The sequence below is a fragment of the Glossina fuscipes genome, unplaced genomic scaffold, assembly GCF_014805625.2.
Source record: "Glossina fuscipes isolate IAEA_lab_2018 unplaced genomic scaffold, Yale_Gfus_2 112, whole genome shotgun sequence".
NCBI lineage: Eukaryota > Metazoa > Arthropoda > Insecta > Diptera > Glossinidae > Glossina > Glossina fuscipes.
In genome coordinates this window covers 8,373,005-8,398,374 of record NW_023998455.1, presented here as the reverse complement: position 1 = coordinate 8,398,374, position 25,370 = coordinate 8,373,005, and the positions used below count along the sequence as shown (strand labels likewise).

General features: G+C 33.8%; 1 protein-coding gene across 1 annotated transcript in view; it reads left to right on the top strand.

Annotated features, from left to right (window-relative positions):
- Positions 1–17,562, top strand: part of LOC119639391 (IDLSRF-like peptide) — a 38,498-nt gene extending 20,936 nt beyond the window's left edge. The window contains exons 2-4 of the mRNA XM_038036728.1: positions 10,468–10,596; positions 14,896–15,094; positions 17,242–17,562. Coding sequence (XP_037892656.1) covers positions 10,468–10,596; positions 14,896–15,094; positions 17,242–17,389 — 476 coding nt within the window. The 3' untranslated portion in view covers positions 17,390–17,562. The remainder of the gene's footprint in view (positions 1–10,467; positions 10,597–14,895; positions 15,095–17,241) is intronic.
- Positions 17,563–25,370: the final 7,808 nt, after the last annotated feature.

The window sequence follows — 25,370 nt, the reverse complement described above, 5'->3', positions numbered from 1 at the left end:
TGCAAAATTTTCACTTGTAACGGTAGGGCAAAAAGCATCAACGACGAAAAGCATTATTCCGCGAAAACTCCCTCACCTACCTCCTCTTTATTCCCAACAAATTTTGAAGAAATTTTTTTAAAAACTCTTCATAAGGATTGTATTACAGTTTTGTATGTAAAAACCCGCATATTAATATTTCTTCATAAATTTTTTGATTTTATGCTCTACACCAGTTGCGCTTCAGGGCCCATCAACTTCATGCCGATGTATTCAATATTCAGAAGGACTTGAGATAACCTGACCTTTTCTTATGACGATCAGTTTGCAGTCGGACAGAAAGTGTCCATCATCGATCTAAGCTTGTCTCTCCTTCTTATTTAGTACGCCGATCCAAGCGCGAAAGATATTGACAACGTTTCAGATCGGATCACTTTTTTGACGCCTTATTTTGAAAAGTCATTATATGAGTAACTGTAGGGTATTGAAGCCTGTTTGATGAGCGTGTTCCATTGCTGTGTTTTACATGTTATGCATAAACTGTTGTCTATACAAGTGTAGAAACATTAGCACAAGGTGATATTCTTCTCTAAACATATTTTTATTTATTTAATTTTTTTTTGGTGTTTTGAATTTTAGTGAAAAGTCTTTTTGCGCACTCTGGACTGGAATTTGGAATTTCCTGAATTTATTAGGAGCTTTCGATTAAATTTTATGTGCAGTCTCAGGTGTCTTTGCCATGCTATGTTATCTAAGTAATTGTAAAGTTGTTTTGTGTCTTGATTGGCAAAAGTTCTTTCCCTCGTTAAAGGTCCTTTCGGCAGCTTCTTTCCCACCCTATGAATATTCTCCATATTAATATTTATAAAGGGGAAAGAGAGAAGGCGACAAGAACAAAAAAAAAAAAAAATGTTGTGTGGAAGAGTAAAAATAATGGATACTGAAACGTTCAGTTATTTAAAAATTCATTTTATTTGCTGTTGTTTGTTGCCTCTCAACCCATAGTTTACATACGTAGGGAAATGAAATATTTTTTTCACCGAAAACGGAAGAACGACAACATTCGCTTCGAGAGAGCGAGAAAAGAGAAAGCAAAACACAATTTAATGTAAATTTATTTTATTTCACTCAAATAGAAAAAAAAAAAAAAAAAAAACGAAGGGAAGCTCCAAAAAATGTCTCACGTTCAGTTCGAGAAATGCAAGTTGAAATTGTTAAGAGGAAAACTAAAAAAATCTGTCGTTCACTGAAAGTCAAAGAAGTGATTTTGATGACTAGTAAGTAAGTAGCCAACATTATCTTCAATAAGTAAGCTGAGCGGATCAACACAAATCATGATACATACGGCATGCGGTTTTTCACACTTGTGTTCCCTTCCCTCTTTAGAGTTTCCCCGTTTAACCCTCAATCACGAAAACTGGTGGTTGGTTGTCTTAAGTGTTCATATAGTCGTATTTCTTGTTTTATTCTTCAAGCACATGCTTATGACTTTTGTTCCATGCGTGTTTCATATATAAATTTCGGAATCCTTTCAATTTTCTTTTTCACTTTTTTTGCGTTTTGCGTATGTAATTTTAAGAAAAATTGTCGCATTATTTTATAAAAAGCGAGTTTTTTCTTTTTTAAAAAAATCATTAAAAGTAACTCAAGTGCTATTTTTAACGCATGACCTTTCACCTTTTGTTTGTGTATACATACGTATACATAAAGGCCCCTTTTCTTTTCAACAACCCTTCATATGTGCTAAGTTATATGAAGTGCTAAAGTGTTTACGGTTATGAAAAGGATTTCAATGTGAAATCTATGCTTCACCGAATGTGTAAAGAAGAAGGAATCTCTGTGGTATTTAAGCAAAAAATCTTTTTGAATAGAAATTTGCTTTTCCTTAAAAATTAATTAAAAATCTCGGTACACTTCCTAGTGCTATGTACTATTTTGTGTGAGCACAAACATAGTTTCTTGACACGGACGTGGAGGTAGTGAGCAGAGTCACTCACTTTAGCCTTTTGAGGACCATTAGCATAGCTTATATGATGCTTTCCTTTTGATTCGAGGTTAATTAACTGCCTGCAAGCGTTTTAGCTGCCGATTAAAAACAACTTTCCTCCTCGCAACTGGGCTTTCAACCTGAACGCAAACACCCTGAACTTGTTTTTGAAAACTGTTTACCAAAGGCAGAAAAGAAATTCCCTTTTTCACACAAATGTGCACAAAGCCAATTAATGAAGTTTAAATCGATTGTGCTGCACCACCTACCGGCCCACTCGAACTGTGTCATTCCGTTTGCAATCCTGTGAGCTAAACGCTGGCAGTTCCTCAACGTATATACACCCGAGGATACCAGACGGTCGCGATAATTACATTTACGTACAAACTAGCTTACGATAGTTATAGAATTTAAGGCGTATGTAAAAGAAAAACTGAATTTCTTTTGTCCGAGAAACGAAGCGAACGAAGGTAAGTAATTGGCCGTTACAGATGTGATAGAAAACTAATTGCACCGGTTGGTCGACATTGGTAAACATTTTAATTAAGCTGGCCCGTGGCCTCGACACTTAATTACCTAAATATATCAATAATTAGCTCTGCCGTGATGCTTTTCCTTTGCTTGAATCGACAATGATAAAGCATCGCACCTCAAGTGCATACATATCGCAATTATTTGACAAAGTTAAAACTTGTAAACATTGCTGCTTATGGATTAAATGAATTAAAAATTGCAGAGTTCACTTTATTTGAACAAATTCAATTTCGGTTTTTTTATGCTTTGTGTTTTTTGACAAAAATCAATTATGGATCTGCAACAAATGTCAAAAGTTTTAGTTAGAAAAAGTTTTCCGACTACATATCTCTGTTGGCCTTTTTCTACGTTTGGGTGTGAAATCCACACATTCGACAGAAACACATACAAATAAAGAAGAGTTCGTGTAAATGTCAAGGTCAATGTTTGGTAATTTTTGGCAATTATTTAATAGAAAAAAGTTTGACCGAATGCCAATAAATTTCTATTATGCTGAAGTGACAGGCAGCTGAATGCCGTTTAGTATGACGATATGAATAAATTTAAAAATGATTGCGAATGCGTTTATGCGGGTAACATTTATACTATATGTAAATCTTGTAAAATATCGGAAAAGTGAGTAAAATAAATATTGGATCGTCAAAGATGAAATTTGCCGATGATAGATGGAATTCATTTCATATATAGCAAAAAAGGTGACAATTGGCGACGTCCTGCCATTAAATGCTAGAAAGTTATTCATGTAATTCGTATAATAAGTTCTCACATGGAAAGTTATCGGCAAAGTAGTCCGTCCCGAGCCATTTTCGTTCGTTCTGAGCCTAAACAAAGACAAGTTCACAGAAATATCTCGAAAGCTGAGACTAGTAAGTAAAACATGGGAATGCATCGACAAACATCGAACGCACAGACGGACAGACAAATTTAGATCATCATAATAAAAGATGCGTCTATTCACATATCTTAATTTTTCTTTTATGTTGTAAAAGAAAATTATTTTGACAATAAAATTAAAAATTACAAGCAACAGCTCGTCCTTAAATATGTTGAAGACTATCAATCGGTGTAGTTTTACACCTCAATTGCGAGGTGTCTATTGCACCATTGCAATATTGTATATTGCATGGTAGTGACAATTGATAATTTAAGGTTTGTGTGCTTCATCTCCCTTGTGCCCAAACATTTGCGAGAGAAACATTTGTATCGACGAATTTAAATTTTACAAGTCAAGCAACAACTTTGTTTCACTAAAGAGCTTGGCATACGTTTTGTTAACTTTTTATTTATTATACTAAATTTTTCCGTTCAGGGTGCCTTCATGCACTTGCGATCGTAACCAAGAATCCACTTAAAATATGAAATGATTCTTCGAACAGAGTTGATTTTCATTATGATCAAATTTTGAAGAAAGATTTGAAGCATTTTTTCAAAGATTTCCATTCCCCGTTTTTGGTTTGGCCTTGACGGTGTGGCTGTTAAAAATGAAACAAAGCAATTATTAGAGCGAGGTGGGTGCGGACGTGGCGTCACATTATGATGATGACAACGTTGCTTGTGTTTGACATCATCACATCATTCATGCTGACGCGAAACACACGTTGCTTGTCGGAAATAAAGTTTTAAATGCTTTGGCTGAATTTTTATTAAAAATGCGCTTTTAATGCATTTTTAAAACTTAGGTAAACTTATTTCCGTCATGCATGTGGAAATTGTGCAAATTCATTTTTTAATTCTGAAATCCGGAATGTTTGCGGAAATTTTAGCTGCAATCACGAAAATTGATTGCATCTTTAATCGGTTTTGAGTTACGTAATATATAAAACCGCTATTTTTCATATGATTAACAAAAATTGATCAAAGTTTTAAATGCTAAACAAGGCCGAACCAGTCAATTTGGCTACTAATGTGTAAGCGAAACGAAACGAATGAAAATTCTTCGGCAGAATATATACGAAAAGAGAAGTCTTTAATTAACCTCTGAATATGGGCATGACTATCTCAACATTGCTATCAATTATTTTTTATTGAATTTGATTAGTGGAACCCTCCCTTGCGTAGACCGCCGTTACTTGGGCGTCAATAGAGCTAAAGCCGTCAGAAGCGATTGCTTCATAGGGGGGTATGTACACATGTAAAACCGGAATTTTTGTATAGAAAATACGCGGTTACTGTGAGCAAGTTTCATACATTTTTTTAAGAAGTGAAGCGCTCTTCAACAAGTGAGAGTGATTAGGATTTTTTTAAATAGATTCGCTTCTCTTCCCCGATTGGAATACGATATAGAAACAACTTTTTCTGGTATTTTTCGGGCAACGGAATCTGAGCTATTCATGTGATAGATCAGCAATCATCGACAACGTAGTTGCCATGTACCCAATCAGTCAGTCTTATGCCTTTATCGACTAAGCACTCACTATAGCAGTTGCTAACGCTCGGCATTTTCGTCGTTGAAAAAACTATTTTTCCGTTGTGGTTGCAGATGTCAAAAAAACTACGACTGCAGACATGTATGCTGTCTACATGTAACGTTAAGATCACCTAGGTGCAAATTCCGGTTTCATATTTACGTACTATGTATACGAAACGAAAAAAACATTAAACGAATTTAGAAAAAATTCAAAATGAAATATTTTAATTTTGATTAAATTTCGCATCTGCTGATGCACTTGTCTGTTTTGTTTCGATTTAATACAAAAATATTTGAATTGGGAGCATTAAAAATTATTTCTGATGTTAATGTACTGCTTGTTTACTTTTCGAATTGTTGTTGGTTGAAGCTTGAGATCGTGCTCATAAAAGCTTTCAACATTTTGAGGTTAATAGAAGGCTTCTCTCTGTTGCTTTGAAAACGTTCACAAACTCATAAACAAGAATACATTTTTATGAATATTTTGTCAGGAGATAAATATTAAGAGCTTAATGTTTCTCAGTGTACCTAGCTGCACATATTGAATGTATCAGCATACATTCGCTAATGTACTTACGTGTCACTCTGTGCTTAGTCATAAAGTAATAACATTTGCGTATGTTATCCGCTTCCGTGAGTTATGAAAATATTAAGGGAATGAAATTTTACAAAAACAAAAATCAAAACAAAAATAGTGAGAAGAGAAGAAGGTAGAGAGAGAAGGAAGAGATTATTTAAAATATAATTTTTGCTTTCGACTTGTTTAGAAAGTATATATGTGAAAGGGACTAACTAGTACATGCTTCCAAAAATGCCTCCATTGGGGTGAATGATATTGATGTTATGGATATGTCCAGATTCAAAACAATTTGAAGCCTCAGTTTATTTTAGTATTTTGCAGAACCAATTCGTTTCGTTCGCGAGCTAGTTATTTCCTAACTTACAACTGCCTTCAAACATGAATTCAACTGTGTGGGGCTTACTTTAATCGTAGTTGTAGTGAGCGCTCAGTCGGCAATGGCGAAACACGTACCGATTGGGCACACACTCTCACTTGTTTCCAATTGTCACCGGTCAAAAAAAAAAAAAAAATACGCAAACACATTTACAAACTACTTACTACCTTAAGCAGAGATCTCCAAAACACCTAAACATAGCTCAAATAAGTCGCTATGACTAAGCTCTTGTTTAATTTGGAAACTAACATATTCTTGCTTTTGGTTTGAGGAAATAATGGAAAAATACCTTGAATCTATACTATTCTCCGCCGCATTGAGATGTGAACCTGTGTGCACTGAGTTAGTGATCAGCGCTCTTATCTGCTCAGCTACGCGGCACCTCATACGTACACTTACTATATGAAGTTGTGACTTCCTTTAACTGGTTCGAAAGGATTACCGTAGCACTAACGAAAACGTCTGACGACTCTTTTCGTTTGGCAACGCCAAAACTCAAATTACACTGTTTCTCCATTGTGAGCTCTTACGAAGGCAGTAAATTTCAAAAGAATTTTAAAATACTTCTGGACAGAACCCTTTGAATCTGCTTAGCTCGGTCGCAAAGTATTTTTGTATAGATTCACATGTTGCTTAAAAATATATCTTGGCAGGATTCTACATCCATCAATAGTCGGATGCCAACTAATACTCAACAAAGCTTTGTTTGGCTCTGTTACCTTGGTTACTACATCTCTTTGTTAATTGAAGTCGAATTTATCTTAACATCCTTTCAAAAATTTCCAAGTTGAAAATTGTATTTCGTAACACAATCCTTCTCTCTGATAAATTTTTTTTCATTGCGTCTACCGAAAATTATTTGCTTCAAACGACTTTGCCGATGCTAAGCATAATTACTTGTTTCACAATTCCTTTCACGTTCTCTGTACGACGACGCTCGTCATTGACTTTTCGATATGTTATAAGCAAAATGAAAGCACTCTTCCGAGACAATCAATCAATATTCGCTGAATAAAGGTTGTTAGAGACTTTAACTTTGTACCTACCATCGAAAACGTTTGCAACAAACAGAAGGAAGGAGCTTCAGGCATCCATTAAACAAAAAATAGATCCTTGATCATTACCCAATACAGAGCTCATCTACGAATGTCTGTCCTGTTTACAGCATCGCTATTGTATAGCTGGGACATTTTTATGAATAAACTTATTAGTTAATAAGTAAAAAATTGTTTTAAAAAAAAGTTGAAAGAAATGCAGAAAACGTAAGTGTAAATTATTCTAATTTCCGATTATTTTAGCATCAACTTGAATAATGAAATTGTTACGCTCTGCTATATACGAGATAGGAATATAAATATTTCAAGACTTATTTGCAAACAAATTTGTTTCTCAAATAGAAATGAAAGTAAGATTTGATTATAGGATAGCTTTTACAAGGAAATTTAATGCAATTTCTTATAAAATATTCTTTCCTGATATATTTATGCGCATATGTATGTGTGTTTATGTACATAGTTATTCTAACTCTACGCGTTGTCTCTGTATCTGTGCCTTGGCAGAAGATATCTACGTCACGTTTATTATATAAAACATATTTCATATGATATTAAAATAATATATTTTTCATATTTGTCTCTGTCTTCTCCCCAACGATATACTGGCTGCCGGGGGGGAATGTTATTAAACATCTCTAGTATACCAGCTCTTTCTCTAAGAAGTCTAATAATGTCAATACAAATAAAACAAATTAAGAAATTTCGTTGGAAAATTGCAACAAACTAGAGACCGGATAAAATGTGCACGTGTACTTATGCATTTTTTATACGAGTAAGCGCAGTAGTTGGTTGGGATCTGGTCACTTTGAAGGCCATGCGTTTTACAATGTGATTGCATTTTCTTCTTGTGTTACATCTGCCAAGTGAAAGGTCACAAGCAATAAAAAATTGGAGCTCGAAATAAAAGTTAATTACAATATAATTTTCTTCTTTTTTAATGTGTTTTTTTCTTTTTGAAACGTTTGTCTCAATAACCACTTTTTTTTTTAATTAAAAGAAATTAAAAACACTGTACTCAAGACATCACTTTACTTAATGTAGTTAGGAATATATAAATTATTTTTTTTTTTTTTTATAATGACCAATCACTCAGTGGATGTCCCGTATGCGTGGCAGCGAGAAAGAAAGGGGGGGGGGGGGGGGTGGCCGCAGAGTAATAGGTGTGGCCTTTCGTTAGGCGTTATACCTTTACGGACTGAGTACGCCCAAAGCAAACTGTACCGCATTTCACATATGAACCCATGAAACCTAACATGAGAGTCACGATTCTTACGTAGTAAGCTACTCACGCGGACAACGACTTTTTCAAATAAGGCGTTATATGGTAAGTGGTCGAGAGAGCGGTATCGCACGAAGCATTTTCACCACCAATGGACAGACAAGCTTAGTTCGTTTCAGAAAATTATTCTGGTTCAATTAGTATAGCAAAAGGTGGGTGGGTCTATGTTAAATTCCATCGGATGTTTTATAAACATCGTTTTAACTTAACTTGATACCCTGTACCACAACTTGTGCAACTTGTGCAGGCTATAAAAAGGATAGAGTTTGTATGCTTTCATATTTTTAGTCTAAATTCTCATTAAAAAATACTCAGTTTTATCGGAACCAAATGCCGTCAACCAAATGCAGAACCATTGCCGACCCGCTCTATATAAAAGTGAACAGATAAAACTTGAAAGATATGAAAACAAATGAATCTTAAAACGTTTAATACAAGATATTTCGTTTCGTTTTATTTTAAGCGTAATGTTGACTGACTATGAACCATAATAAATTCGTTCTTTCCAATATCCATTTCACTTTATTGACTCATGTAAAATGACATTTGAACGGTTCATCAAACTTTATAGCGAATTGATTGAAGCATATAAGGATTTTATAGTTTGCGAACGTAATGTAAACTATAACAACTTGTTCCTACGACTTTTATATGTCCTATTAAATCACATATTCGCTCTATCCTTACGCTAATAAAAGCGCATTAGTAAATTATCCTATTCTCGCATCTATGCACCGTCAGCTTTTTCCATATATATGTATCCCATCAAGTTTGTTTGCCCGTCAGAAGTAAAATTGTAAAAATCAAGAGGAATAGTTTAATAAACAATACAATCTCTGGGTTTAAAAACAGAACTCGCTTAACTATTACTGGGAGTATAAATTATGTTCGCCCGGTTCAGCAAGAGGGTGCGGAATTAGTACTTTAGGATACGCGATAAAACTGTGACTTGTTCAGTTGAAAGTGTTACCCTTAACCTATATGTTAACGTAAAGTTTGTCACAATACAGTGCCGGCAACCTTCTTCTTTAACGGACCAATTTTTATTTTCATATCACGGCCGAAACCAGAAGAGGGTCCGGTAATGTAGATAAAATCCGGTCGACTGGAGTCGAGGATACCGCGGACCGGTGGGTGCCTTCTTCCTAGTGTATAACAACTTTGACTAGGTGTAGCTTTGTTGCAAAGAGATTGAAGTTTCCGGAAACTTACTTACTAATTAATTCATAGGGTCGCCAATCCTTACGAGTGATGAACACTGGATGTACTCCAATAACCGAAGCTTAAATAAGTCTGATAGGGACAATGTTAACCCATAATGCCGATGGTAAGCACTACTGGAGATGGTCAGCTGGGCGCGGTGTTTGTTCCAATCAAACGAAATCATCTCTAAGTAATACTAAGTCCAATAGTTGATGCAATTGAGCAGTCAGAATATCGAGGGTTTGTAGTATGAAGAAATTTAGCTCCACACAGCGGAACTCGTCTAGGAACGAGATCCTACCTGGGATGTCCTACCCTCTCCGCTTACTTCTTCCCATAAACACTGGCCTCACTATATAATTATCTAGTGTTTGCCCGAAAGACGCTTCCATTCGACAGCGAAAATTACCTGAAGAGGAGGGAATGCTTTGAACAAAGTGCATTGTACGAATTTCTCCGAAAGAAACTTCAAAGTTAACCAAGAAAACCTCGACTTTTATTTGCACACCCAACCTTAATGATATCGAAAAAAAGTTTCGCTTCAAGGCAAAAGGTAGTCTTTCCTACCCGCTCTTTTCGCACGTAAAAAAGATCAAAGACTCAAGCCAAGTGAGTAAACCGTATTCATCGTATGCTTGACTTCCATCTTTGCTGACTTGCTCTTCCATTAAATTTCTTTAACGAATAGTTATTAGAAATGTTTCCAATTTGTTTTTTTTGTTTTTTTTTTTTTCTTTTGTTTGCTCTATTATCATTTCTGAAGAAGTACTTAACAATACAAAGTTGAAAGAGTGAGTGCTTCATTCATTTACTCAATAGATTTTGAGTTTTATTTGATGTAATAGAAGCAGTAAACGTTTAGGGAATTGCTGGAGAAGGCGAAAAGTGAATGAATTGGCGTTGAAAGAAAATTCAATGAAAGCGTTTCCTTTATTTCAATAAATGATTCAATTGCTTTTATGTTTTATTAAAGATAGAGAGTTTACGAGAAATTATTTCTTACTTTTTAAATAAATACAAAAAACTAACATTTTTTCTTCTTTTAATCTCTCCCATGTTTAACTCAGAGGCTTGTCATCCTTACGAGCCATTCAAATGCCCTGGAGATGGTAATTGCATATCAATACAATATCTATGTGATGGTGCTCCCGACTGTTCAGACGGTTATGATGAGGATATGAGGCTATGCACAGCGGGTAGGTATTCAGAGATGTTCTAAAGAAAACAATTAAGAATCAATAAATTTAACAAACACACATACGCAGCCGGATTAATTGATTTGAAAACCGCATATAAATTATCTTCGAAAGGTAGAAATTAATTAAACCAACAAATCACAAGGAGTATAAAAAGAAATAATTATTACTCACATAAAGCATTCAGTCTCCATTTTATGAAGAGATTAACTTCTCACGTGTTATGTATTTCACGTTTAATTTCAATTTGCAGAGACATCACTACTAATTTATTGCTACGCATTATAATTATGTCGATTGCAAGAGAATCTCTGAAACATGAATTTCTGCGCACACATCCGGCTCAGAAAAATGTATGAGCTGGAGCTGCGCTCAGTATGTGCTTTCACACACACTCGTACTTCAAACGGCTATCTACTCTTGCTGCAATAATTTGAGTTATTTCTGCTTAAATTATTAATATATGAACGAGTAGATGTCAATCGATGCATTAATGGTTATGCCCCAATTAATTTCTAACATTGTGGCTTTGCAAATCGTTCCACTACAATTTCAATACGCAAAACGATCCGCCTAACAGTGAACACAACAAGGGTGAACAAGAGATGGGCATATAGTAGACTTGTCGGATTTCCGCATCACCGTTAAGCAAATTTATAAATTTGCACACTTTATAATATTGGGTGGGCGCGGCTGATTTTCTCTATTTTTCTAGAATAGCTTTGTTGAAATTTGTATCGTATATCTATCTGCCTTAGTTTGTGAGCAAACGAGCAAAAGATATGGAAAGCAAAGTTGTTCTCAGTTTGGGTTCTATAGATGTGGTCGGGTTTGAAGAGAGAACATGTACCGTAGATACTACTCAGTTGGACAAACGGACAGATGGACAGACTAGGAATAGACTAACAGACGCCAATACTTAGGGGCATTTCGAATTTGAAACTGTCCAACAATTTATATATGTTATTGGGGTTTTGAAGCTTGCTCCCGAGCGTTATAAAGATATTGAAAAAAATTAAATCTTGATACACGAGTTTGATATTGCGCAAGCGTGATGAATATTTCCCATTTTTGTGCAGACACTACGGCATCGCCCATCGAACATACTTTCAAATTTTTGTACACTTACTCGCTGCAGTCTATGAATGGTGATATAATTTTTCTCTCCGTTTGACAAACAGAGGTTTGTTCTTAGTTTACGTGGCACTCTAGCGGCCTCCTTCGACCGATTTGGCCGATTCTCAATTTTAACTTTCATGCGAGTATTCTCAGTGTTTTTGTCACTGTTGCGGACAGAGTAATGTTTATTACTATTATTACACGTGCGGGTAGGCGGACAGAGGGGCGTGTTTAAATCGATTCAGAATTTGATGCTCATCAAGAGCTCATCTGAGCGTTGCAAACGTTTTCACAAAATCAATGTTCATCTCATTCTTAGGTGAAGGGTATGCAAAACACTCTTCAAGGCTAGTAGAGTCTTTTACATGCCATCCTTAGGATATAGTGAATCAAATCGTGTTTACTTTAAAGGAGGGCATCGCATAGGCTGTTGATATGGTTGTGCGGTATGGTAAGCCTTTATAAATATACGTAAATATATTATTATATAAAACATATTTCTGCTGCAAGCTGAACCAAAGTAAATATAATTCAAAAAGAGCAAACATGAAGAGAGAAGTCAGCAATCGTAAGAATACTAATCAATAGAACGCAATATTTTCTGTAGCTGTCAAGCTTCACTGTTTTGCTTTAGTTTTTTCCTGTAAATATGCAATAAGAGGAGAACAAGAAAACAAGAAAAATAAACATGCACACACATATGGAACACAATCAACGCGACGGCAATAAGTAAACATCTGCAACCATATGTTGCTTGCAATTTATTTGATTGCATTGGCTTAGTTGGTTCTGAGATTGCATTCGTATACGCTTTGACAAGTTCAAGCTGTGTGCAACAGTTGTGTAATATAAAGCTTTGTTTATACGCATACACAACACACACAGACACACACAGACACACACACGTGCTATGATTGTTTAACATATTGTTTTGCTGTTATTTTGATATTTATTTTATGTGTGACCGGATTTTTTATTTACTGTAGCAAGAAGATTGTGTAACAATTTGCTAGAGTGTCCTACGACCGATGGGATTTGTTGTTTAATATTCAGACATGTGTGTCTTTCAGTGTGTGACCAGCTCTCCGAGTGGAGGAAAAAATGAAAATTTCTTCTTTAAATGTGAAATTCATAAAAAACCAACAAATATCACATCAAAATTCATTTAGAGAATTAATGCTGTATTTAATGTTTGATTTTCTCTTTGTTTACTCATCATCAAACTTCAATTCGTCACCCGAAAGAACGCTTGTCCATTCGTCTTTTGCCAATTCTCTCAATTCTTATGCGCCCTTATCCATTCCAGTTTATTTTTCTTATGTCAAATATAATGATAATTTTGGCTTTTTAGCAGCAACTCCGCCCTCTTAGTCCCACAGAAAGTCGAAATCTTTTAATAGATGTTATTGGAATAGATGTTTCGCGCGTATCATAGAGAGTTGCTGTAATTTGTGATGACATGGACTCCGTTTACTGGATTCCCTTGCAATGAAGTTATCCGGCAGTTTTGCTGAGGAGTTGGGACTACCAAATTTTCTCTATGTTAATTTTTCCTAGTTTCTTGCTTTCCGGAAAAGGCGTAGTCTCGCCTCAAAACGAAGAAATTTCTTAAAATTTAATGAATATTGGATGATAATCCTTTTGTGTTTGCGTAAAAAATCCTAAAAGATCTAAGGACTTAATTTTATTCCTAATTTTTACTTGTGTTTGGAAGCAACACTTGCACGGTACTGCATATGATATCCGTTCCAAAATCTCAAATCTTAAGACAGAGACATTTTATATATTCAGGTATATGCACACAGACGTATACATTTGCTAAGCTTTTTCTAAGCTGCTTAGCCGTTTTATGATCTAAGTCAATGTAAAGCTTCTCAGCATCTTTGTGGCTCAAAATACTCGCAGCCTTGTTTGCTACTCCAGTATCTAAAGACATAACAAAAAAAGCATTTGAAATATTCACTTGTTGTCTACTTTAGACTGACTTGGACCACACTGCAAATGTGTTAATAGTTCACGCTTAATGTGAAGAAATTCGGAGCAGAGTTACAGTTTTAATATTAAAAGGGTGGATAGCAACTCGAAGAAGTCAGCTGTGAATAGTTTTCATTTGAAGTAAAACACCCAACGGATTTATGTTCTCTGCATGTAATTGAAAACACAACGTAATCTGTCAAATAATTGCCATTTTTTCGTATACAGGCGTCTGCTGCCTAATACGTTTGACTTGTACGGTGCTGTATTTCAACCGTATTATTTGAAACTTTTTATCTTTTTAAGCTTTGATATAACATAAATCAAAAAAATATGTGCCGTGTTGTGTCGAAACCATGCTTTATAAGTACTACGTGAAATGACAGTGTGACTTGCTTCTCATCTAACCAGATTTTCTAGAGTACAACGTCGCTAAGCGTTAGTAAGTCTTAGTAAGACTCTCAAGGCAATATCTAATTCTCTTTCTGTCTTCTTCCCGGTGTCTTTCATTCCTGCTGCATCTGTTTTTATGTTTGTCTTCTGGAAAACTTCTCAAAATTCCATATGATAATTTCATTTTTTAAGAATTCATGTCAGTTTTTATTTAAATTATTTTATGTCCCTCTTCCTTGTGTAGAAATGACAAGAGCGCTTCTCTTCCCTTATTTTCTTATATCTTAACAATGTTGCTTATAATTTATACTTATGAAGATATAGATACTACACTGCGCGTATATCCGTTAAGGCATTGTTATTACCACTAGGTAAGGTTAACCAGGTAGATATGTAATCATGTAAAATGGAATATATTATCATGCTCGAGCATATGTATGTAGTCATCTAATATGTTTGCTTATGCAAATTGCACTTTAAAGAACGCTCTACAGCGTATGTATGTGTTCGTTTATGTAAACGCATTAAAGAGAGAGATACTAACGTAAATACATATACAACTATCACCTACTAACTGAGTGGATAATACAGTCGTTAAATATTTATATTAAAGTCGATTTAAGCTGAATAGTAAATGGTTAGGTAGGTGTAGCGAGCTTAAGAGCTTAAGGATCTAATTCGAAGATGATGGAAGCTCTGCGAGAAGATATTAAAGTTATTTAACATATTAAAATATTAAAATTTCTTCTTCTTTTTTTTTTTTTGCTAATAAAACTTGTTGTTGTTTATTTATTCGCTTTCATTTTTTCGTAGCCAAACGTCCGCCCGTTGAAGAGACCGCATCTTTTCTACAAAGCCTTTTGGCCTCACACGGCCCCAATTACTTGGAAAAGTTATTTGGTAGTAAGGCACGCGATGCATTGTCACCGTTGGGTGGTGTGGAAAAAGTGGCCATAGCTTTAAGTGAATCGCAAACAATTGAAGATTTCGGTGCTGCTTTGCATTTGATGAGGTAAGCACCAGACATAAAATATATATTTGCATAAAAGGTACAAAAGTTTTCATAAAAATTTACGCAGAGTAAAGAGAAAATATGAGAAAGCATTTTCAAACGATAGCATAATTGAAAGTCTGACGTTCGCAAGCGAATGTTGAGATGTGGGGTTCAAGACAATACGGTAAAGTCTCGCATACTGGTCTGCCTGTCATGAAGGCGTTTTTACTAACTTTTCTAAATTCGAAATGCTCGGACTTGTAATCCAATTTTCGTTGCTCCGTTTGGTTCTGTGTCATTGAATTCTGTCCCCACACCGCTCGCTTTAGCGATTAATTAATTAACTTATCAATTTAAAAGAAATGATGATAAAAAAAATAATTAAAATAGAAAAAAACTAAAAATTAATTATAATTAACTACTTCTATTAATTATAATCAACCAATTATAATTGTACGAATGCAATACGATTTGTATAAACTACGTTTACCATTTACCCGCTCAATTACCCATTGTCCGCCATTAATTCTAATCCGCTTCATAGGACGTTTATTAATTTTATTCGTTCATAACTCGTTGTTCGTTAAACTTGTTTGCTTTACTTGTATAGCGAAGGTGCATATAGCCCGGATGCACCGGACGATGCTCTCCGCTATCGAAGAAGGCCAGTATACAAAAGTTCTCTTTCCATTTGTAAAAGAGACCCCTATCGGATACAGATTCTCAATCAAAATACTTATGTCTGTCTGTTCTATCAGTTATCGCACGAGGTATGAAGCTTTCATTAAAACAGTTCAACTAAACCAAGAGATTTCTTCGAGAACTAAATCAAATTATGTCAAGATATATCTGACAAAAGTCCGCCGTCTAGTGATTTGTTTGCGTGTGTGCGTTTGATCAAAACCGTGGGAAATTTTGAAAGGTGTCCAAAAAACTCTGCGCGATGATGACAACTATCCCTTTTTTCAAAATCACTGCTTACGTAATTTATTTACATTTTTATATTTTCATTATACTCTGTACCGCAAGCGGTGTAGGCTTCGTGCCTATGTAACACGTAGATGGGCTTATCATATACAAGTTTGTCTGTTCGCCTGTCTGTCTGTCTATCTGCCCTTCTGTTTGTCCGTCTGTTCGTGCGATGTCTGTTCATGCATTGTGTGTTGTGATTATCCTATAGGTCGCAATTTCCGAGATTTTAATGAAACTTCATACAATGGCATTCTTTGATGCAACGGTACGAGTTTTCTGAACCCTCTCTCACATAGGTATTCCTACGAAAACTGAAGCTTTATTTGGCAATAAGTCCAATATAAATTTGGTCTTGACGTAAAACTTAAGTGTATCATGTTTGAGCTACGTGGGTCTATTTCTTAGACCCCGCTCCATATAAGATGTCTCAGGAATAACAAGCCCTTCAGAAACAGGGTTAATTTTCAGTATCTTATATGATGAAAGTTGGTCCATACTAGAAAGTTAGCAAAGAATTTAACGACAGGGAATTTGCATAAGGCCCCAACACGTACATGGGTCCTTCTACGTAGAGAAATTCTAATTACCATTTCTCTGTTACGGAACCTGGTATGGAAAAATAATAAAATTTTCAGGAAGTAAATTAAATGTGCTATTTTTGGATCATGCGACGTCATGTTTTGCCATGCCACGTCTAATGTAGGGGCTTTCATGAAAGGTATGCCCTCGCCTGAAATAAATGGGTAGTTTTTGGTGCATTCTCGCCAAAACATGTAAATTAATTGCGTTAGGCGAAGTGCTGTACAGTATCTAATGGCCTGTCTCTCCCGACCGTAAGGTCCTTATTTTTTTTGTTAAATATTTAATGAAAACTTAATTGCGAATTAATACAAATAGTTTTTAGTTTAATCTTTTAAAAAAATGCATAAGTTGTGTATAAAAATATTTAATTTTTTTTCAATAAAAACCGAATATGGAGAAGACATAGAAAAATTAGAATTCAAATCCGATACCAAAGTTGAACAGCAAATAGAAAGTAAAAGAAAAATAAAAGTGTCTTCGAAAAGAGTTTTTCGCTTATTCGAACACATTAGCGAGCACCCACAACAACAACAACAACAAGCAGTTGGTGTGAGAAAAAAGAATTTGTAAAATGGATTACATTTTTGCGTTGTGTGCAAATTCATTTCTAGATCCGATTTGGAGCATCTGCGTTCGGTGTTCATGGCGGTGGAGAACGGTGACTTGGGCATGCTGAAGTCTTTGGGCATCAAGGACTCCGAACTGGGTGACGTGAAGTTCTTCTTGGAGAAATTAGTCAATACTGGTTTCTTGGATTGAGTAGCGCCAGATCCGGCTTCTGGATTTTATTATGCCCATGCTCAGCCCATCAATCCCAGTTTTTATTCCTACTTAGGCACACCGTACGACAATTACAATTATTGAAAAAGCAATCCATTAAGAAAACGAGGCTTAAACTTGAAATACTTGTTTGCGCGAAAACTCCCAAAAAATGAAGAAAAAAGCAGAAAAATAAAAAATGCACGCGCAATTTAATTTATTTTATTTTATGTTTAAACCGTAAATGTTATTTTCATATTTAACAAAAGTTAAGTGTGCAGAAAACTACATTTATTTATTTTTTATTTTTATTTCTTCTTCATTTATTTTATATTTATATATGTATTTTATATTTATATTATATGAGTTTTATAATTCTTTTATTTTAATTTTTTCTTCTTTTTTTTATTACTTTCTTTAATTTTATAGTTGAGAATTATCTGCCTTTGCCTGAATTTTTTCAAATTTCTTATGTGTATTAAACGATAGACATTGAAAAAAAGTAAATTATTCTTTAAAATAGTTTTAATAAAATTCAGAGGCAGGATCATCAAGAACAATGAAAACTTAAGCAAAACTGGTTCAACTAATACAGAAAACAAAAAAGAAAAAAAACATAAACTTGGTAAAAAAAAAATTAATTAATAATTGAAAATAAAAAAAATTTAACCCAGAAATAAAAAAAAATGTCTAAAATATATGAAGAAACCAAACGAATTAATCGACTTAACGCAGCTGTGTATCATATATGTTACATTAGGTCATAAACGAGTTTAGAAAATTCCATTTTTCCCCCAACTCTAAGTGTTTCACAATTTCTCCAAATGGTTTTCATTCGTTCAATATATTCCTATTCGCAAGACAAAAAGAAATAACAAAAAAGATAAAGTAAAAAAATAAATTAAAAAAATTTATAATAAATATATTTGTGTCACTATATCCATTTGAAAATAGATATAATTTTTTGAAAAAGTGTTGACAATTAAAACAAACGCAAAAGCAAAAGAAAAAGCCCCGCAGCTATTAATTATATAAAAAACATTTCAAATTAAATATTTATAAATTTTTATAATTATAATATAAAGAAAAAACAAAAAAAAAAAAAAAAAAAGACGATAATTTTAGAGACTTGAAATTATTATAATTTTTTGGTAAAAAAATTAAGAAAATCTTTACACACAATCCCAACAGAAGGAAGGAGGAAAGTATAGCATGCCGTATCTATGATAATTGTTTCAAAACAATTGATAAAAAAAAAGAAAAAAAAAATTATTAAACAAAAAACTCAAAATAAACTAAAGACAAAACTCTTACATATCGCAAAATGTATTTAATCATTATTTATTAGTAGTAAAAGTTCTTCGTCTATAGCTTACGTAAGTTCTGGCAAGTATTTGTTATTTAAAATAAAAATAAAAAAAAAATAAAAAAATGTGAGAAACAGTTGAAACAAATGTTAAATAAGTGAATATATATATGCATAACTATTCTTAGTAAATATCACAATATTTTGCTGAAGAAAAACAAAAAAAAAAAAAAAAAAATCAAATTATATAACAATAATTTAATTTAATTCTATTGAATTTTGCAGTCAATCTGCGTATGGAAATATGGAAAGTGCAGCTGACCCTGACTGGTGGTGAGTAATGGGCATGGTTGGTCTGATTATTTATTCCAACTACCAAAGACTCATTACTCACTGCTAATTGAAGAATAAAAATTTTCCAAACCCAAAAAACATTTTATTTTCGCTTTGTTTAAACAAATTTATTTACGTTCAAATTCATTAAGTTTTAATTTAAATATTTAAGAATTAAATATTTTCATTGTTATTTTCAAGACAAATGTATGCAGCTTTTACCGAATGTTAGGAAGCGGAGAGGGCGAGAGAAAGAGAGAGAAAAAAGGAGATATAGATAGTAGAGAGAACCTCCGTCGGTAGCAACAAAAGATTGGCACGGGATATTTGTGAAAGGTGATTCTAGCTTCTCCATTTCTCCCTTGAGGCTTGATCGTATGTCTGTAATCTATGAAAATTAGAAATTAATGGGGAGTAGTTTTGATCCTACCTTGTTTCACTCAGGCTTAACAATTGTTGCTTAAAAGCGTGTTGCCTGCATAAAGGGTGACTTTATCAGGTGAAATTTATTTCCTTTTCTACTTTTTAATTACTCCTCATGTTTTCTTTATAATTTTTTTATTTATACCTCTATATGTATATATACAGCGGTTAACTGCAAAATTCAATACTTTTACCATAATCCTAACAACAGTTATAGACTTGAAATGAAAGAAAAAGTGAAAACATATCAAAACGAAACATATCAGAGAATTAAGTTAAGAGAAAAATCTTCAAAAACGCCTGGTAATTAGGAACGTGTATATACACGTTAGAAAAAAATTAAAATAAAAATAAAAAAAGCAAAATCCAAAGTACGAAAGAGAAAACAAAACCCAACGCAAAAAACAAAAATCATTAAATAAATTCAAAAAAAAAAAAAAAAGAAGAATACGAACCTATTTAGCAAAAAAAAAAGAGTTATACGTACCTAAGAACAATTTTATTGCATAAGAAGTAAGGAAAAGTAAAAAGTTGAAATTGACAAAAAAAAAAAAAAAACAGCAAAACGTAAGAGAAGTTAAAGCAAACAAACAAAACATATCATGAAATAACTAACATTTATTTATAAATAATTATTGTCTTCTCAATCGTGTAAACAAATTAATTTAAATATATACATGTCTGCAATTTTAGAAAATAATATATATATATAATAATAAATATATACATATATACATCAACACAAAATATGTATATATAAATAAATATACATATATGTATATACATACGTGCAAATACTAACTATTATAGATGTTTTCAAAAATTCGAAGCGAAAAACAGCATAAAAGTAAATAGAAAAACAATACAATATACAATATAACAAAATATATACATAACGGGCAACTGTTTATACAGTTTGATAAATAGAGAAAATTGTTCGATAAATGCTATGAAAAGTTGACATTTACACTGGGAGACAAACCACTTATTATATTGACACCGAAGCAAAATATTAAATATTAAAAGAACACTTTAAAATTTATGATTGTTAGTAAAAAATACCTCCACTTAAACTTAAGTTTTTTATGTTCCACTCTTTTCTTATTTATATTATTCTTCTTTTTGCCGCTTTTCTTAATAAAGAAAACTGAAAATAATTAAATAATTTAGAGAATCCTCACACACTCACATACCCACATACACACACCCACACACACACACACACAAGTGCAGAAGTAAAAGAATTACTTATCGAAATGCGTAATTTTTCTTCAACATTACTTCCTTACTCTACAACCACGATCCCATTCACGAAACGTAATCAAGGTTTCATTACTCTTTCAATTCGGTAAATAATTTACTTAAACGCTCAGTTTTTTATTTTTCAATTTCAAACAATTTTCAAGTTCCATTTTGTTCCAGTTAGTGTCTTTATTTGAAATTTTCTAAAGCGCTGACCCCTTGAGCAAACACATATATCATCACTTGTCGATAGCACCATCACCTGCTAACAAAGTGTATGTACGTGTGTGATTGCTATGTAAAGAAAATTTTAAATCAAACGCACTACAATTAATTTGTGTTTATTTTCCACGACCAATATCGAAAGCTTTTGCAAATCCTTTGCGACCTTTTCATTCTTTACGCTAAGTCACGCTCAAATCTCACTATAGTAGAGTTTATCTTGGTCGCCATAGTGAGTGAGTCAGTCGGTGAAGACACAACTCTTACCGGTTGTATACGCATCCACTAGGCTGCGATCATCACCTTCCTATTTCTTTCTCTTTCCTCACTTCTTTCCTACCGACACCGCGTTACGCGAACTGGAGACATCCCCCAACTGATCGGTCCTATCAAACAAAACGAACACAGTTGATTCTGTGTATCATTTCGGGAGCATGGCAGTGGCGTAATCATTTAAATCTTCAAACGTTTTACTAAATGAAAAGAGACCTTATGAACAGCTCTTATGAAAAGGTCTTCACAAAAGGCATTGGAATTAAATAGCGATGTTTTTGTTCACTTTTTCCATTGAAAAATTACATAAACATTTATTAGCTTTTTTATAATTTATTTATTTATTTATTTATTTTTTTCTTTTTAAAGCAAGTCGTGGATATTTATGTGTTATGCAAAAAGTTACAGAAGAGTAATAAAAAATTCTATATTTATATTAATTATTTACATCTAAATATTATGCAGAAAATTAGTAAAAGCAAACAACAAATTATTTATAGTGACATTCATAATTAAACAATTTCTTTTATCTGGTGTATACTGTGAAAGTAAATAAAAATAAAATTAAAAAATTTAAAACTTTTGTATTGAAATTTATTTGGAATTTAGTTTCCGAAGCGCTCTGCTACCCTGCCACCCGCGCTCTATACTAAAAGCAGTTGCTCAAAGGCCTTTGAAAGCCATTAATACGTCCCTGGTTGTTGATCTCGAAAGAAAGTGTTGTTATTAGAAATGTTAACTACTAAGATTACTCTTCGGTGTTGCCCCTTGGTGTCAACCATTACTTATCTCCTACGCTTTTCCACGCGTCTCAAAGTTAGGCGCTTCGACCAAAACTTCCCTTCACTTTTCGATATAAACATCATTACCGGATTGGAGTCACACATTGTAAAAATGGTTATTAAAGCTTTTAAAGAAAATAAATTCATTATAAATTTGCTCATCGTTATCGTCATAGCCATTATTTGTGGTCCAATAAATGCAAATGACTTCAGAAAATGTGACCTTCTCATAAAGGCATTGCATAATGAGAATGATAAGTGCCCCTGGCTTATCATTAAAAAAAAAGTCAGAAAATTATATTTGTTTAAGGCCGACTTTTTTATACCCATCATCTTCATCCCAAAAAGAGTGGCAAAAAAGAGAAAAAAACAACGAAATTTCAATAAAATCGTGGTAGCCATCGTCTATATATCCCTTTTTCATGCAAATGCTTTGAGAGATCTTTTGTAATTTTTTTCTTTGTTTTTTAATGCGACTCTGGTCTTATTGGCGTTTGCCGGATCAGTAAATATTAAGCCCGAAATATCTCCATTTTTTTCTCTTAAAAACAGAGAACTGAGTGTGTTTTTTGACCAATGTGACCAAAAAGTTCCAATGTGTTTGCGAAACGTGCAAACAGTGTCTTCATAAAACATTGCCATATAGACGGACGGGCGGACATACCTAGATGGAATAACAATTTGATGCGGATCAAGAAGGTCTGTTAATTTATAGAACTTCCAAAGCGTCCTTCTATGCATAGCAATGCTTTGAACTTGCGATGGTAAGCATAAGAAAAGAAAACAAAAGTAACGTACCATGCACAGCACTAAAGAGTATTTTGACCTTGTAACAATATTTTCATACATTTCACAAACTGTGACAGAGTTAGTGATTTTGTATGTGTGTCCAACACATTTACAGATTTTTACAATTTCAATTTAAACAAATTAAGTCGGCTTTACGCCGATTATGCCTAGACAGGCATTGGATAGCCTACGAGTGAATTTCAGCAAAGACGGGAATGTGTTGCATTCAAACTTGATGGAATGTTTCGGTAGCCATCACTGCTTTGATGATATACTTAAAGATAATAGTTAAATGTGTGTGCGACATCTTATAACATCTTGTAGACAGTATAAATGCGCTGGATTTCGATCCTGTCTGTAGACTTGCTTAGGTGGATTATTTCGAGAAATTACTTGAAAAGGTATAATGTGGTAAGTGCTGCAAAATTCGGTGTAAACACTTGCATCTGAAAAATACACAAAAGCTGCTGGCACTTTTTAATTGATGACGTGAAACATAATTACTTCGCGATAAGGAACGAACAGAGCAAAGCTAAGAGAAGCCAACGCTAGAGAAGAAATACTACAGCGGTTTTTCCTTATGCTTACAATGAGTTTCTGGTACAGCAAACTAATTACCATTAAAAACAAAATTAATAGAGAATAGCTTTTCATTTGTAATACGTCGAATGCTCGTTAAGATCTAAAGACGGCTGGCAGAGGGTTGGGAGGAACTACTGTTTATACTTTAATTACCAGCAAAACATCGCCATTTAACTTGAATTTAGTTAACACTTGCCTTAAAGTACAGTTGACGTCCGGTAACAATTCTTGCGTGAGTTAAAGAGTTTTCTTAAGCTTTTTAAATAATTTAGTTGAAGGGAAAGAGCTCGAGTTTTCCAATTAAAATTATGGCTCGCCTACAAAATCCGTTTAAGTGCACGCCCGAGCACACTCCAAAGACTCTGAAAGCCAAAAAAGAAAAAAAAAATCACATAAAAAGTGTCATACAATTTTTTGGTGCTCTAAGAAGTATGCTGCGATTTATTGATGCGATGTCAAGATAGATTTTTTTTAATGACGTTTAAAAAGCGTTTAAATAAGTTGCTGTCGAGGGTTTTAGATGTTAATAATACTAAAAAAAAAAAAACTTTTGTTTTAAATTTTCAATTCAACAGGAAAATTAAAACACATAAAACATTTTCTTGTGAAGAGGAAGAAAGAAATTAAGAATTTTTTCACATAAGAACTTTCGAAACGAAATGTTTCTTGCACGTTAACATCTTTAAAATCATGACGTCCTACAACACTCGTGGTACTGGGGTCATGCGGACAATGCCCAGAAGCATCTAAGATGGACGAACCTTTTAGTAAACAAGCTCAGTTTCGTCTGTACGTCTGGCCGTCTTGTTTGTTTTTCTAATCGACCTGGAGGCCAAAACCTTCGATACGTTTCGATGAAATCCATTTTCGCCTAAAGACGTACGCAATCGAAATGGTTCGGATAGGGCTATTTTTCCGATCACTTCCCATGCAACCCTTTATTATCGTAAGCAATCAAAATATTAGGTAGAGTATTTAAAGATGGACTGTGATCCACTCGTTTTATTTAATGCCCGAATGAATTGCGATTCTTATTATATTTGGCGGAAATAATGATACGGCTTGCGATATGCATGTTGATCTGTCGAAGGTGGTGAAACTGCAGCGAATGTATTCCATTCATTGGCTATAACGGTTATTGTCATCAATTCATAAGTAAGTATATCATTTTAATTTATTTATATAAAATTGTGTAAACTTAATAAAGACTAGTCTATCGAACCTTCTATAGGAATTTTATCTTACACACTTCAAGATAATTGTTTCTTATTAAAGTACAAAAACTTATTAAATTTGTGCGGACGAAGCCACACCCAGAAATACGAAAGTTAGACCTTGCTTCTATTATATCGGCTGTCTGCCCATGTGCCCCTTTGTCTGTTTTACTTCCGTTTGGAAGTAAGGCAGGACGTATTTGATACAATGACATGTTTTGTCCCAAGGACGAACGCTATAGAAAATGGTTCGGATCTGACTACTTTCCCATATAATGCCTGATCTTGAAATGCCGATAAACGCATAACTACAGAGCGGCGTAGACTATTTAATGGTGGGCCATGCTCTACTATAGTGTATTTACTTGTGTGTATATACAAAAGTATATATGAATTAAACAGAGGAGACTTCATTTGTTTATCTTTGTGAAGCCAATCTGTGGTCGAATTCCTATGCCTCAAGGAAATCTTCTGACCCATCGCTTACGTTGATTTTTCATTAAAAGTCTTTGATATTTACAAGAATACTTAAAAAATCGTTCGCAAAATGGTTTTCATTCAACTTTTTTATAACAAGAAACTTGTAATTCTTATATAACTATCTTGGATCCAGCCTTCTTAAGTATCAGTCGTGTTGCCGCTTTATTATATACTATCTACAAGTTATGTTTTTGTGTCTTACTCCGTATGCTGGACTTCATATCATAGGGTCACCCGATCGTGAGGCGCCATAAGTATCGAAGATCATTTTGATTATTAAGAGTTAGGGAGAGAGGAGAAGCGAACAAAAGAGTTGAGTATAACAAACCCATCTT